The 15,734-nt window shown below is 52.0% G+C and overlaps 1 protein-coding gene across 3 annotated transcripts in view; it reads right to left on the bottom strand.

Moving 5' to 3' along the window:
* Positions 1–15,734, bottom strand: part of RALY (RALY heterogeneous nuclear ribonucleoprotein) — a 117,315-nt gene that overhangs the window by 7,725 nt on the left and 93,856 nt on the right. For all 3 annotated transcript variants that reach the window (XM_082773016.1, XM_082773015.1, XM_082773014.1), the window contains exons 3-6: positions 12,088–12,352; positions 7,900–7,972; positions 547–594; positions 197–357 (exon numbers count right to left, since the gene is read on the bottom strand). In XM_082773016.1, coding sequence (XP_082629142.1) covers positions 197–357; positions 547–594; positions 7,900–7,972; positions 12,088–12,343 — 538 coding nt within the window. In that variant the 5' untranslated portion in view covers positions 12,344–12,352. The remainder of the gene's footprint in view (positions 1–196; positions 358–546; positions 595–7,899; positions 7,973–12,087; positions 12,353–15,734) is intronic.

Genomic DNA, 15,734 nt, shown 5'->3' with positions numbered 1-15,734 from the left:
GAAAGAAAGACAGAGAGGTGTCAGCCAGCGTGGGCTTTGCTGAAAGGAGGGCAGAAACCTTGCTGAGAGCAGCAACGAGCTCCCCTGCACCACAGCCCCTTGACAACTCGTCACTCCCGTTACAGCACTGGTGGTGACCGTACCGGGACAGTGCTGGGTGGCACGGCCAGGCCCCGGGCTGCACGCACATACTCACACTTCAGCTTGGCCGAGCTGTTGGCAATGGCAGCCGATCGGGAGAAGAGCTTGACGGGGAGCGTCGCCTTGACACGCCGGACAAGGGGGATAGTGACCCGCGGCCGCTTCACAGGGACCACCCTGGGCACTGGAGACACTCGGCCCCGGTACTCGAAGAGCCTGCGGGGGGGATGCAGAGGGTGAAGCAGGAGCCGAAGCACCCCCAGCCCAGGCCCTGCCAAGCCCGGACATTGGATGCCACTGCCAGAGCCTGTGTCCCCCCCACCTCGTGCCCCATGGCTGGAGCTGTGGCCTCTCTGTGCTGCCTGCCCCACAGAAAGCCCCTTTGGCTCAACCTCCCCAGCTCACCTGTCATAGAAGTCATCTCTGTAATAGTCGTAGTCGAAGTCGTAGCCGCTGCAGAAACAGAGTCAGGATGGCACACGTTAATTAACGCCAATAACGCACCACCACATCCGCCCCACCGCCATGCTCCTGACTGGCCACGGGGAGAAAGCCTAGCCTGGAGAAAGATTTGGGGCTGAACACACTGGAGATGTGATGTTGGCATGAACCTCGCTATCTGGAGGAGAAACAAGAAGTGCAGATGGATTAAAAGCTACGAACTGGGGCTGGGGACAAATGTCCACCAACCCCCTGAGGGGATGTCCATGTGATGGCTGAGCCTGGGTAGCTCCTGGGGGCCAGCTCTCCATCTCCAGGCCACCTTGTGGAGAACTTCAACTGATGGATTGCACTGGTAATTGTGGAGGCCAGTAATTGTGGAGGCCAGTAATGCGCTGTAATACATTGGTTTAACTTGTTCTCAGGGCACTGCTGATATCCTTCCATTTTGTGTGGTGGGACTGCACCTGTGCCAGGAGGACATAGCTTTACCTGCTCTACCTGGGTGGTATTCTTCCATACCATATGTAATGGTTGGGGGAGAAGTCAGGAAGAAGGGGGTATTTATTAATTTAACATTTTTGCTATCAAGGATTTTTAAACCTCCCTCCTCTCAGCAAGACCCTGTCCACCTCCTGTTCTCTTAGGCTTGAGCTGCATTTTAACCCAAGGTCACACCAATACATTTCTCACCTCTGACACTCCCTGGAGACCCAGTAATGTGTTTTCTCTCTTGCTGCAGCTGATTTTTTTTTTTTTTTCACAAGGCAAGACAAAACAGGTGATTGCAGAGGGCAATCACAGCTCTTCAGAGTGCTCTTGTGCTGGCTGATGCCCCAGCACACTTGCACACTGTGGAAGAGTAACGCTGCTGAACAGAGCAGGTAACCCCCAGCTGGGCACAGCATCTGGTTCCCTTGTGTGCTGCTGCCCGAATTGCTGCTGCTTTATGAGGAAGTTATGCTGACATTCCCTCTGCTCTGCTCTGAACAAAGAGAATCAGCCCCTGGAAGCAAAAGCTCTGTCCTGTGTCATGAAACTATTTAGTGGCTTATAAATAAACAACACTAATGGGAAGAAGGAGATAGCGATGGGAAGAGGGAAGGATGAGCACTCAAGTATGTAGCATGGGGGGTAAAGTTGGTGTCCTGCATCTCAGGCAAGAAGTGACAAAAAGGCTGGCTGGCTGGCAGGAAGCGTGGCTCATGTTGGCCCAGGACATCTGTCCTGCCTACACTGGCACTGGGCTTCCCACCTAATATTTTGTTTTCAGCAACCGGCTGGTTTCCAGCATGGGACTTTCCCTGTTCCTTGGATGCCCCCTGAGTTCCCTGATCACCTGAAGCCACGTGCAGGGACAGCCTGTGCCTCTGGGGACCCAAAACACACCTCTGGCTGGCTGAGGACAGCTGGTCTCCCTTGGAGCCAAAGGGACTTGGTGCAAGTTACAGACAACGAGGCAGCATTTGCACCTACTGTCTTTTTTGGCAGCTGGAAGTGGTTTTGTGCTGAACCTTGTCTCCAAGCAGATGCTGACCCACTGACCATCTGTGGCCAGCTCTGCGCCTGGGCTAGGGTGCTGGGTGCGGGTTCCTGTTGCTGAGCACTGAGGGCAGGGAAGGTGTGACTACAGAGCAGTTATCTCCAAAAGCCTTCCAAATTCGATTTCATCACAAAAAAAAAAAAAAAAAAAAAAAAAAAAAAAAAAAGCCATTTTGCTGAAAGCCTCAGCATAGATGAATTAGATTAATTTCAGAATTTCAGCATATTTTCAGCCTTGGCACCCTCCCTTTCTGATATGACTTGTGGACACAGTACCTGCTGGCCTCAAAGAGGAGAAACAGCTGTCCCAGCAGCCTTCCATCCAAACTCTGCGTGATCTGCATTTATTCCTTGGTATGCTTTTCTCAGCTGAAAGGCAAAGGCAATTCCTACCACGCCAACTCTTGCTGGAATGTAACCAGCGTGTTCATACGGACAGAGGAAATATGTTTTCATGTGGCATTTCGAGACTGATAACTTGATTTTCATTTGGCCCCAGGATGAAACTTGGAGATATAGAAAGTGCTATAGAACAGCAGCTCCCCTCAGAACTTCAATCTATTTTAATCACCAAGTATGTTTGACTCCAATTCTGTCTGAATCCAATAAACACAGAATCAAATCAAAATAGGATGTCATTTGAAAGGAAAACTGAACAAGGGTGCTTCTACAATGTCAGGCTCTCACTCTTTTTCTTTCTTCAGGTGCAACTGAAATAAAATTGATACAGTTCTGTAATATTTATCAAACCTGACGGGCTCTGTTGAAGCGCTTCTGGCTAGCTCTAACAATGCCACCAATATTCTTTGTATCCACAGGCAGGAGAAGACAGTGGTAACCTCTCTGTAAAGGTCTCACAGACTCCGAGTGGGAAGAAGCTGGACCACCTCTCGCTGGGAAGCTCACTTGAGACCATGAGGCAGCTTTAGACCATTTCCTGATGAGAAACACAAAGCTTAGAGGGAATTTGGCACAACTGTGAAACACCCTCAGTGCTGTCATGCTTCTGAGACTCGTCCCAAGCTGGCTTTTCCTCCAGGTCCCATTAGTTGGGGTGTGGACACTGGGCTCAGCACACGGCTGGCAACTCCTGGACTTCTGACTTCCCCAAAACCAGAGGGATTCATCTCGCTGAGCTTCAGATGCTGGGAATGTAATCACATAAATCCAAGCCAGAGAGCAAGAGGTAGTTCCAGGTCATGGCTTATCCCAGCCAGAGGCAGACATCTGCCATGATGCCAGGTGAACTGCACTGAAGAAAGACTTTTTTATCCAGCAAGCACAAAGGGAGCCCAGACAACCAGACCGCATGAAAGCCTTAACAGCGTAGAAGGCTGAACGTATGTGAGATGAGTCTGTCTTAGACTCAGGGCAGCATGGGATGGCAAAAACTCTGACCCCAGCCTCTTTCAACACCTGAAAAGTGTGACACAGCCCTCAAAGAAGAAGGCAGTGGGCTTAAGTCAGGGATTTTTCTGAAGTCTGTGACTGTGGGATGCTGCTATAACATGAGTCAGGTCACAGCTTAACAGACAAAGCCAGTCCTGCAGGAGGCTGTGGAAGGAGGGAGGCAGTGGCTGGGTGCCTTTACCTGCATCCTTGGAAGTCAGGTGCAGAGCAAAAGGCAGGGCTTCCAACAGAAAAATACGAGTAAAAATCTAGCTTCAGTGGTTTACCTGGAACCTGTGTGCTGATAATTTCACAGCACATAAGATACACCTTCCTGAAACGGATGGATCATTATTCAGCGAACTGGCAGGGCCTCCTTTGTGTACGGGAATAATTTCTGCCATGTTTCAGTCAGCTGGTGACACTGTGCCCTTTACAGAGCAGGGACAATCAGAGAGAGAGGCAGCAGAAGCCTATAAGGCCATGTCAAATAGCGTGATGCTTCCAGCTCATGATGCTTCTTCTGCATTGTTTTCCTACAGCAATTAAACAACATTTATAAATGACTCACAAAGGTTCAAAATCCACACATTTCCAATTGAAGGGGAATTGTTTTTAGGTGCTGCATTTATATTACATTTGTAGTGCTGTTTCTGAGCACGTACCTGAACAGTAAATGTAAAGCTGAGTGGCTGTGCTTTTAATTACCTGGCTGACAGCCCTGCACTGATAATCACAATTGACATGTTGTGCTCTGCTCAGATCCTCCTATTAACGATTGCATAATCTTAATTATTGCAGTAGTAGAAACAATATCTGCTGAAACGCTACTTGGAATATCTAGCCATAATTAAATAGCGAGCTTTTAAAATCCTGCACATCTGGTATGAGATTCTTTACTCCTGCAACTAGCTGAAGTAGCAGGAAGCTGGGAGAGAAATACTAGAAGGGAACATGGCAATTCCAAGATGCTGGGTCTGCAGAGGTGCTAGGACAGCGTGCACCAGTCCTCTTCACCAGTGCTGGACCCGACGGTGCCATTGCCCACCTCCTGCTCTGCCCTGGGGTTGCTCCTCAGCCCTGTGCGTGGCTTTGGCACCAGGGCTTGCAGGGCTGTCACTGGTCTGAGCACCACAGCTGAGACGTGGGAGGAGTGGGTCTGCTGGCTGCAGGTGGTTCGACACCAGCTTTTTGACTGCAGTGGGTACAGCAAAGGACACAGATGCCAGATGGGCTGCGAGGTCGTTGTCCACTTGCATCCACGGGCTGTGAAGGTGTCTGCGGCAGTTTGTGTCCACCGAGCTGCTTGGCACTTAGCGGCCCTTGCAAGACTTGCTCAGGTTGTCCCAGATCTTGCTGTCCTTTGGCTACAGAGCAACATGGGCACCACCACCACTGGGACGGGCAGGGACCCTTGCTGAACCACAGCACTGCCCACCCCAGCGCCCCGCAGCTGGTCCCAGGGCAGAGCCATCTTCTCTGCACAGCCCCCAGCGAGGAGCAGCCAAAGCACAGCGTGGCAGGGGCACCGGCACCGACCTGGCTGTGGTCCAAAATGCCCCAGGAAACCCTGTCTGGACGTGTGCTAGGCAGGTGAAAAATGTCCTGCCAGAAGGCAAATGGTTTTGAGACACAGCATGTGAAGACCTGGGGGACATGGTCAAAAGACAAGCTCGTTTTGCAGCCAGCCTCGCTAACTCTTTTGCAGCATTTCCAAGCATGTCTGTGTTGAGCAGCAGTGGCCAGGGCACAGGTTGGGAGCACGGAGGGGATGTTCTGTGTGCAAGGAGATGCCCAGGGAAAGGCACAGGCTGAGGGAGGGTGGCCCTGAAGGGATCGAGGCAGAACAGTGATGGCAGCAAGGCTTTACACTGACTGAAGGTCTAGGTTTTGTAGAGGCATCTGAGAAAACTCATGATGATGTGAACCTGGGGTATATTTTACCTGCTAGAGGTAGATGGGAGGCTACATCCCAAGGGATTTCCACTAAACACCCAAATATTACCCTGGGGCTGATGGATCAAATAAGACTGCCACTGTTTTTACTTCCTCTGTGTCCACAATGAGATAACCCTTGCCTTCCCTTCTGTAGTACTTGATTCTCTCATGCAGAGTTAGGCAAAATAAATTGCAACCATTGCAAAGCTGATCTTAGGTGTTTAACACAGCACTTCTATAAATGACAGCACTGTGATTTTTGATGTCTAACATTTAGAAAAATTTATGTCGGTTAGGAGAAGCTATAACCATGGCTCACTGCAAACCTGGATTCCTGGCTTTCCACAAGATATCGTAAGTTTTGCTAGTCCAGATGGCAAAGTTTAAATCTGTCACCAATCTGGGATGAAATATTGCTGAAGCTCAGAGCAGTGTAGTTCTCTGGCCCATATTTTAGCATATTCTTATTTGTGGGAGTAAGCAAACTTCTCTCTCTTCTTCTACATGACAGCCTGGAAGTCTGAAATACTGGTCATTTCAACAGAAGAGGATTAGTAGTCAAGGCATGGGTGAAGAGTAAATGCTGACAAAAAATGCTCTTTATCACATGATGTATGGAATGAACTGATTTGCAGTATGGCTACCAGCACCACGCAAGTCATGCATGTGCAAATAAATAGAAGGATTTGTGTCACTTCCATCTCCATATGTCAGTGTGGATGATATACGGATGCACATTTTCCCCCTGTAAATCCGGAGGGCCAAGCTCTGGCTAAGGGTGGCATCCACAATAAGCCTCCTGAGTGATTTGCAGCCAGCGTGAAGTGCACGAGACCCAGCTCGAAGAGCTTGGGATTTCAGCACAGTTTTCTGGGGTCTTTTGTCTCAGGGTGTTTTTGCAGGTGGAAGCTCTTGGACTGGCAGCCCAGGTACCCCATGCCATCTGCCCAAGGGAAACCTGTTGGAAATGGGTGATGCTGCTCCCTCTCCCAGCATTTCTTCCCTCCTTGTAGCTAGGGAGACAGAAAACAGCTGAGCCAATGCCAGCCACATGGGACACCCACAAGCTGCCTGGGGTGGCCCCAGTCACCCTGGGAGCCAGGCAAAAAGAGAAGCTGGGTTTGCTGGGGCTGCTGGACCACGGGATGCAGGGGGCAGATGTCATCCTCTCGGCTGGGTCTGGCCAGTCAAGAAGTCCTATGAGCCCAGGTGGGTGGAAAAGTGGGGAAGGAAGTGCTGGTCCTGGATGGCAAGAAATGTTCGCCTGCAGAGAAAGAACTCAGCTGCGAGGCCCAGGGAAGGACTCAGCAGGTGCCTTGGGGGTGTCATGGGAGGGTTTCGGAAGCTCTGGAGGGTTTGCCTGCATCAGAAGCACGTTGCCACTGCTAAGGTTTGCCATGTACTAGCACACTGGTGTTGGGCTGAGTCTGGATCACAGTTTTTTCATTTCTCTTTATCCCTCTCACTTTTCTTTTTATAGAAAAAGCCACAGTTCTCTCATGATTTTCTTTTGTTATAACACCCACCTATAGCACTGATACTAATTTTATTCCCAACATCACACATTCTAAATCCTGACTCAGTGCCCCAGTCTCCATACCATGAAACTGGTACAAAAATCACGAGAATTTATAAATAAAACACATTTGGGGATCTTGTTATTTGGTTTTTGGTTCTCGAACCTGTGGGGCATTCTCAAAATACCTTTTTAATTTTCCTTTCTGAACCTCAGGAGCAAGAACATAATGAATTTCTCCCATGCTCCCACTACTCCAGGCTGTGAGGCTTCAATGAAAATCTCCAATTATTGTGAGAATTATGATGAAGTCTCTAGAGGTGGCAACAGTGACATTGAAGGCTCTCTGTCATCTGTGACACCCTACGTCTCCCACAGACCTATGTCATGTACCATTGTCCCTTCTGTCCCTTGTTCTCTGCCCTCTTCACTGCTGCTGCCAGCACAGGTTCCCTCAGGGCCTCTCCTGGCCACCTCCCTGGTCTACCTCCACTTGTTGCTCCAATGCCTTCCCATCTTCTTCCTTTCTTGTCTCCCTTTCTGTGTTATTCTTCTCTTGCCCTTTTCTCCAGCATCTTTCCCTAAATTACCCCTGTTGTCCCCAACACCTGGCAAGTGCCCCTACTGCCTGCGCTCCTCCAGTGTGCTCCAGCCCCAGCAGTGCCCAGGGCCAGGCCATGCCCAGTTGCAGTCTCACAACACCACGGGTCTCGGCCAACCCTGGGTCTGCCGTGTGGCCTCCTGCTGGCTCTTCTCCCTTCAGCCTAGCCCTGAGGGGTGTTGCAAAGGCCAGGCTCAGAAAAGGCCACGGGAGGAAAAAATCTGACTGTGCACAAAAGGCCTGGGGGGCAGTTCAGGAAAATCAGCCCTGGCCAGAAGGAAATACCTGCCCGGAGACCTCACTGCAGGGAGGTGGCATAGCAGAGACCTACCTGTATAACGCGGAGGCTGCTCTCTTCAGCCCTTTAGGTCTGTTGGGTTTGGGCTCCCCGGCCATGTTGATATCTGCAATGAACAAAGCTGTAGCATTACACGGCTGTGCCCAGCGGGAGCCGTGCCCGGCCGCGCATCAAGGCAAGGTCAGACAGACCCACTGCACTCCTGTCTGCCTTTAGCTGGTCCCTGCCGGGCACGCATTCCCGTACTTAGCCAGCCTCTCCCTTTTCTTTTACAAAACTTCAAAGCACTTATTTTCAAAGTCAAGCTCCCCAGACACGATCTAACCCGTGTACACAAATTCAGGGCAGGCTTTCCAGGAGAACTCAGTGCTGTTGTGATAAGGCAGAGACTACAGAAAACTGCTGCATGCTGCTAACTGGTAGTTATGATTTACCCCTTGCTCCTTCTAGAATAAAAAATGAATGTTAAGGACAAGCCACCCAGGCATGGCTTTGGACTGGGCCGCATTAAAAGGTGCACAGAGTGCAGGTGCACGCCTGCAGGCACCCCAGTTGATCTCGCGGGCACGTCTTCAATGAGGGAAGGTGAGAATGAGCTGCTCTAATCTGCAGAGGAAATTCCTCTCCTCGGCTTCACTGTCAAATGTGCTTTTGACGTGAGAATAAAGAGGCAGAGCCAATTTCATGCAGCCTGCAAAGAGCCTGGCAATCCAGTGCTGAGAGTGACCACGGGTCAGCCTCTGTATAAGCGCCTCTGGGCAAGGCAGATTCAAGCACACGAGGCTGGATGTCCTCAGGTAGCCCAGAAGTACTGCTTGCATGGGGCTGGGCATGGGCTGCCCCACAGCACTGGTGCAGGTCTGTGTGCTCAGCCAGCTGCATGGGCTGCAGCCTCTGAGATGGACTTGAGGATGTACACCTGGGGCTCAGGGCTTGTGGAGCTGACATTGCCAGCTGGGGGATTTAAGTTCTCACCTCTTCAGGACTTGCAGGATGCGCTGTGAAACTCAACAGCTTTACGTCCCAGTCCTACCAGTCACTGCCTTTTTCACGCTGCATGAAGTGAGCACAGGACTTCATGGGGAAATAATGGGGCCCAGTTGGGCTGCTCACCATCAAAATAAACAGCTGGCAAAGTGACCAGAATTAAGTGCTCATTTTCTTTGCGGCCTTTCACCCTTCATCCTTCACCCAGAAGAGTGTTGAGCCTGAACAGGGACATGCATGGACACAGGACAGCTCTGTGGGCAGCTGCTGCCAGTGTGGGCCTGTTGGAGCAATGCAGTGCTTTTGGCAATGCTATAAAGGAAGAGAGGAATAAACTCTTCTTTGGTGCATCCCAGAACACATCCCTGTTCAGCTCCAGTTCCCCCGCTGTGAACCCTTTCTGCTGTCAGGGTGCATCTTGCCAGCTGCCAGTCACTTTTCTTGCACAACGGAGAGCTGATGACAGCACCATGCTGATCAACACCCTTCAAGGGAGACGCAGCGGAAGCCCAACGGTGGATAATGACAACAATTAGCTCAATTTGTTGGTACGCGCTGCCAGAAATAGCACTACAGAGCCTTCATCAGGGCATGCAGTCAGAGCAGGAAATTTGTACTTTCAACCCGTAGTGGTGATGAGAAGTAAGATCCCCCAGGACTCCCTTGACAGTGAACAAGGAGAGACAAGAGCTCAGCATGCACACCAGCCTGGACAGATTTTGCAACCCATTGCCATTCTGGCTCCCTCCTCAGCATCGCTGTATCCATCTGCTCAGCCCATGGCGGTGTATGTCCCCCCTGCTCATAACCTGGCATCTCTGCCCACACCGAAAGCGGAGGTGGCAGGGCGAGCTTACTGGTGTGGATCCAGATTCCAGTGCAGAGCTCCCCCACTGAAATGGTGATGGGCTCCTGCAGTGGCTGGGCTGTCCACACAGGTAGCCAGGAACTGCCTGGCAAAGCAGTCCGTGACCCAGGATGGGCTACAGATGTGGCTTCCAGACACCTCCATTTCATGATGCATCTTGCTGATCAGTTAAAATGGAAGCCTGACAGTTTGCCTGTCCGCTGACCAAAGGAAGAAGAATCAAAACGAAAAGATGGAACAAATGCTACTAGACCACCTAGCTTGAGAGCTGACTTTATGTGGGAGGAGACAGCTAGAAAGACAAGCTGCTGCCTTGCTCATTTGTTCTGCCATGGCACCAGAGATGGCAGGGAGACTGCCGCTGGTGCTCGGGAGCAGGAGCCACTGAGAGCCACAGCCCTCCACCTGAGGGGCTCTGCAAGTCCCGGCTTTTCTACAGTCTATTTCAAATTTCCTGCTCTGACTGCAAGAGCCCTAAGGGGAAGCTGGGTGGAATACATCCTCCTTGGATTATGCAAACTGTGCCATGTAGTGCCAGCAGAACCAGGATACCACAGCTGGGGCCTGGCGTGCAGGAGTGGCTCTGGCTTTGGGTGGGGATGCTGTCCTGCCGAGGGACCTGCTGGCAGTGGGGACAGGAGGCACTGCAGCACGCCTCTGCCCCAGTACCCAGTGGGGGTGCTTTGCCCTGCACCGGGCACTGTCCTGAGTGTGTGGGTGGTGACTCCCCATGCAGGATGCAGCTGCGATGGTTTGTGCCTGCACTGGATGGAGCTGGAAAGGGACATCGGTTCCAACAGCCATGGTGTCACAACTCACGATGCACATCCAGAACCCTCCTTTTGAAGCTTGACAATTCTGGTTGTATCCACAGGTTCTGGCTTGAAGATGCCTGCCAGGGCAGGAAGCAGGTGGGCTGGGGAGGGCAGTCCTACCACGAAAAGAGGCAGAGGCAGCCTCTTCAGCAATGTGCCTACTGTGCCCCATCTGTCCGATCCCATCCTTCCTCTCCACATCAGCACAGCCTATGGAGCCATGACCGCCTCTTTCTGTGCCTTCTTTCACGGTACACTTTCAGAGGCATCTCTTTCTTCAGCACGGTGCCCACGTGCTGTCTGCCTCCCAGCTGCCCTGCTGGCATCTGACCCGAGTGCCACGAGAGCTCCTTGGCTCCCCGGCACCTTGCTCTCGTGTCAACCACCCCCGTGCACGTGGACGACGTCTGGGCTGGAACAGCTGGCACACTGCTCCTCACCTTAGCCCAGCTTTGTGCTGACGGGAAGAGAAGTGAAGAAAAGTTTCTGGTATTTGAGTAAACCATGTATGGAAGCAGCACACTGGCTTGAAGACCAGACTGAGCACGTAACTTCTTTCTGACTGCTGTGCTGGAAGCAGAGTGGGAATGGGCTGCAAATCGCTTTCCTGATTGTCCAGTGACCACTGCCTGTAGCAGGCTTGGAAATAACAAATTTTCATTAAAAATACTGTCTTCAGTTCCAATTCTCAGCTTAGAGCTGGTGACAAGGGCTTCTCAGCATGTGACCCTTCAGAGCAATCTGCAAAATAATGATGCAGCTGGGAGCAGTTGGGGCGGTTTTGTTTGTTATTTCTTATCACACAGCAGCACAGAGGAGAGACTGTCACATATCAGGTGGGGAGAGAGTTACCTCAGTTAACATCAGCTGGCTAAAGCTAGTCTGTGATAGTCCAAGTGAGATTATTGCCTCTTTTGACAGGCGAAGGCTAAGGCTGGTACCTCCATCCCAACCTCAGCCGGGCCCAAACCCAGAGGTGTCTGTCTCTGCTGACCACAATGAATGCCCCGGTAATGGGACACGATGAGACACCTGGCTTTTGAATGGTGAAAGAAGGGGAGGTGAAGTCTCTTGTCATGGTAGGGGAACCCATACAGGTGCTGCGGTGCTGTCATTTTGGTCCAGGCACCCTGAAATTAAGGGTTCCACACCAGTGCCTTCAGGGCTGGGCTTTTATCTGGAGCCCCCACTGCCTCTCCTAAGCCCAGGCAGCGCTGTGGTCACAGCCCTGCGGGTGCCAGTGTGCCCCATGGCCAGGACCAGCCTCACAGTGCCTGCCACCCCTGCGGGGCCCAGGAACCTCCATCAAGTCCCCGTTGAGCTGTGCTGTAGGACAGCTTTGTTGCTGCTCTCCAGCTCTGTCACAGCCCCGCCTGTGCCTGCTGGGTCACTGGGGGTTGTCTTCAACCCCCTGACCAGCACCAGACCTGACCCTGACCTGCAGCTCAATGTCCCACCTTGACCTCAGACTGGCCATCCCTCGACCATCCTTCAGGGCTCAGCCCGTCCTTGTTGCACCTGGACACCTACAAATTTTTAGGAACGACTTACCCAGCGTCTGGCCAGCGAGCACGCGCCCGTTCTCACCCAGGACCGCGGCGCGTGCGTGCCTCTCGTTGGAGTACTGTACGAAGGCATAGCCCTTGTGAACAGAGCAGCCCACCACTCGTCCGTACTTGGAGAAAATGGTCTCCACATCCGACTTCTTGACCACAGCTGTGTTGAGATTGCCAATGAAGACTCTGGAGTTGATGGACTTGGGGTCATTCTTGTTCGTGATGTTGCTTGTCTGCACCTTCAATGACATCTTGAACACCTGAATGAACAAATGGGGAGTCAGGGAGGTGTGCAAGTCTTACAAAGAAAGGTGGGGGGTAAATCTCTCAGCAAGCCTGGAGCAAGGGAACCAGCTCCTTGACTTCAGCTGGTCTCTGGAGACCTCTGTGTGCTGGGGAGGGGACTCTGTCACACACAGAACTCAATGGAAATAAATGTATTTATCGGGCTGATCCTCGGAGCGCAAGCTGGTTGCTCCTGGGGGAACAAAACAGCATTTAAATACATTGTACATCCAAATATAAGGTTTAATGCTATTAAAGGAAAGCTTTTACCTGCCTATACTTAATAACAACTCAAGGACTGCTCTTTTTAAAGCAGTCTGCATTCAGCACTTATACTCGTGCCCAGCTCCTGTGGCTGCCCTCTGCTCAGCACCCCGGCGCAGGCTGGGTCTCGCCGTGCACAAGGACAGCCCTGACCAGGGCTTCGTTTTCCTGGGTGCACACAAAGAGGTTTAAGTGGCAAAGGACCCCACGAGCTCCTGGCTGACGCCTGGACTCTCGCATTGCCGTGCCGGGCTTCGAGCTGAATTCTGTGCCGACAGGAGGTGTCACTGTTAGCCTGGGAATCGCAGGCTGCCTGCTTGCTGCTGCTGCAACCCACTTCCCCCAGCTGCAAGGCACTACCCTCTGTGCTCCTTGCCTGGGTATTTCAGGGCAGCCCCCGAGGAAAGGCTTCTATTCTCAGGACAAAGAAGAGGAAGGGACAGGTCTGGGAACTGCGGTAAATCAAATCTGGTCTTGCTGCCTATCGGGCAGCTTGCTATCGTTGCCGCAGCCAAAATTACAGCTGTCCAAAGATATCAGTTTGATTTTCATCTCTCAGAAACAGAAGGGCTGTTTTGGGATCGCTGTTGAGCACTGCACACATATAGTGTGATACTCACCCAGGAAAAGGGGGTGCAGAACTGGGGCAGGTACTGACTTTCCGAGGCACACCATGGTGCTGCTCTCCCCCAGGTCCCCCCAGCTCTTGCAGAGCCATCCTATCCCCTCCCAGAGACCCCGACATCTGGCCCGATGTGGGTCTTTGGATCTCCAGGCTGAAGAATCGCGTTTGTCTGAGCTGCCTGCCCCAAGGCTGGGCCGGTGTCTGTCCCCCAGTCCTCACTGGGCACAGAGGCACTTCCTGACATGTGCTTTGCAGTTGCACCAGGACTTTCAAAGAACCCAAGTCCTCCTTTTCCTTCTTCTCCTGAAAAGAACTTCTCCCTTAGGACATGAACTCTCCAGCTGCTCCTCTCTCCCCCTAAACCTGCAGGAGGAGGGCAGGGGGTCACTATCCATGTCACCCCTTCACCGAGGAGAGCTGCCTGACCCAGAAGGTGCCTGCAGCCCGACCCAGGCAGACAGGGAGATGGTTAATGCTGACTGCAGTCGCTGGCTCTATCTGGACACGATGGGGCTGCCAGACCTCTGCCTTTTTGATTCTCAGAGGACAAAGGACCAGGCACTCAGTTCCTCTCATCGGTTAAAGCCAGACCCAACAGGGTGCTGGGGACGCCTGGCAGGGCAGATGCTCCATGCAGAGCAGGGGAGGATGTGACCGTGCAATAAATCTTACCCAGCTCTCACCCCCGTGATTCTATTAACCTGCCACTGGAGCTGGAAATGATCTCTCTGCTAAATCCAAGTGAAAAAAAAAAAAAAAAAAGGTGGAGTTTGAGCCTGGCTCATTTCATTTTCCTTTTCACCTTTACGGATTACAATAGCCAGAGACTTTTATTGTATTATTTTTAAAACCATTCCTAGCAGACACAGTACTCCCAAAAACCCTGGAAATAATAACTAAGAACAGGATTGTTTTTTCCCTAGGAAATTTCTGTACTGACCCCCTGGGACAGCTGAGGCTGTGAGGGACCTTCAGGAGCCTGCACACGCAGAGGGTGCCCATGCCCTGGTAGCCCCGGACATTCTTGCTTCCCAAGGATGTGCCCAACCCACTGAGCATCCCTGACTCTCCCTGCCCCATGGTATCAACGATGTCACAGGGCACTGGCGTCCTAGTTTAACTTTACTCTCGGTGACTCCCTTTGCTGCTGTTCCTGTATTTCTGCCTCAGAGCAGCTCTGCCCTGGAGCGTGGTCTCCAGAGCTCTCAACCTCACACCATCCTCACTTGTCTGGCAGAGATTGTGCAAGTCCCCAACCCCTTCTGATAGCCGCCCATGACCCCTGTGTGCTGAAGCTACATCCAAGCCCTGCAGAGCCAGCAGCACTGTGCTGGGACACCCCTGCCTGCTGCAGCTTGCTGTGGCACCCGGGGCTCCCACTTGAGAAACCACAACAAATGCTGGGTGCCTATAGGACCTGCTGTTAAAGCCTGTCTCTCGGTCTCCTGTGTGATCTCCCTGCAACAGCGTCTCTGAAGCTGCCCTCGTCTGGGTTGTGATGGCAAAAATGGGCATTTGCATCTTCCAGCTCCAGTGCTAAACAACCCAAAATACAGCCCTGGCTCTCAACACCTCCTTTCCGCACCCCGGCCAATTTTAAGCTGCTACCCCAAACCCCAGCTTAGGGAAACCCCTAAAGCTGCGGTAAGCCCAAACATTTCCCAAATTGTGGCGAGCCCAGAAGTGGGTTATTTGCATTTGTCTGATCCCTGCCCAGCTGTTTGCAGCTGTAAACTCCAATTACATCAGTGCTGAGCTGCTTAAGCCGGCGTGGGAGGGATGTGGGTTAAGCTGCCTCCGTGCAAAGGGAGTGCAGAACAGAAAGGTCTGGCAGGAGGTAAATCAGGGTAAATCAGGGTAAATCAGGGCTTTTCCTCTCAAATTTAGAGGGCTGCCTCCTCTCAACGGGAGCAACATGATTCGGCTCTGCTGCTGCAAGTGGATCTGGTCCACACTCTATGTTTTCTCTAAAAACAAAGGAGCTGGATGAGGATGTTTCTCAGGTGGGCACTCAGGTATCATATGTATCTTCACTTTGAGGAGGGATAAATTACCAGGAACAACAACCCTGACACCCTGACATCTCCATGAAGGTGAGACATGAACCCCCTGCCTGCACACTGTGCCGGGATGGCAGCAGTGCCACAAGACACATCCCGTGCAGTTCAGCACTGTGCAGGGTCTCCTCAAGCTACTGTCTCTTTGATAAGAGGTGCCTCATCTCCTCGAGATACTGTCTCTTTTGATACTGTCTCTCCTGGAAAGAGTCCAGCGGAGGGCTGCAAAGATGATACAGGGCCTGCAGCATCTCCTTTTGAGGACAGGCTGAGGGACCTGGGGCTGGTCAGCCTGGAGAAGAGGACTGAGGGGGGATCTCATCAACGTGTATAAATACCTGAAGGGTGGGAGACAGAGGGATTTGGCCAACCTCTTCTCAGTGGTCTGTGGGCACAGGACAAGGGGCGATG

This window comes from Aythya marila, assembly GCF_965140915.1.
Source record: "Aythya marila genome assembly, chromosome: 16".
Taxonomy (NCBI): Eukaryota; Metazoa; Chordata; class Aves; order Anseriformes; family Anatidae; genus Aythya; species Aythya marila.
Note: the sequence above shows the minus strand (reverse complement) of the source record. Positions and strands in the feature narration are given on the sequence as shown.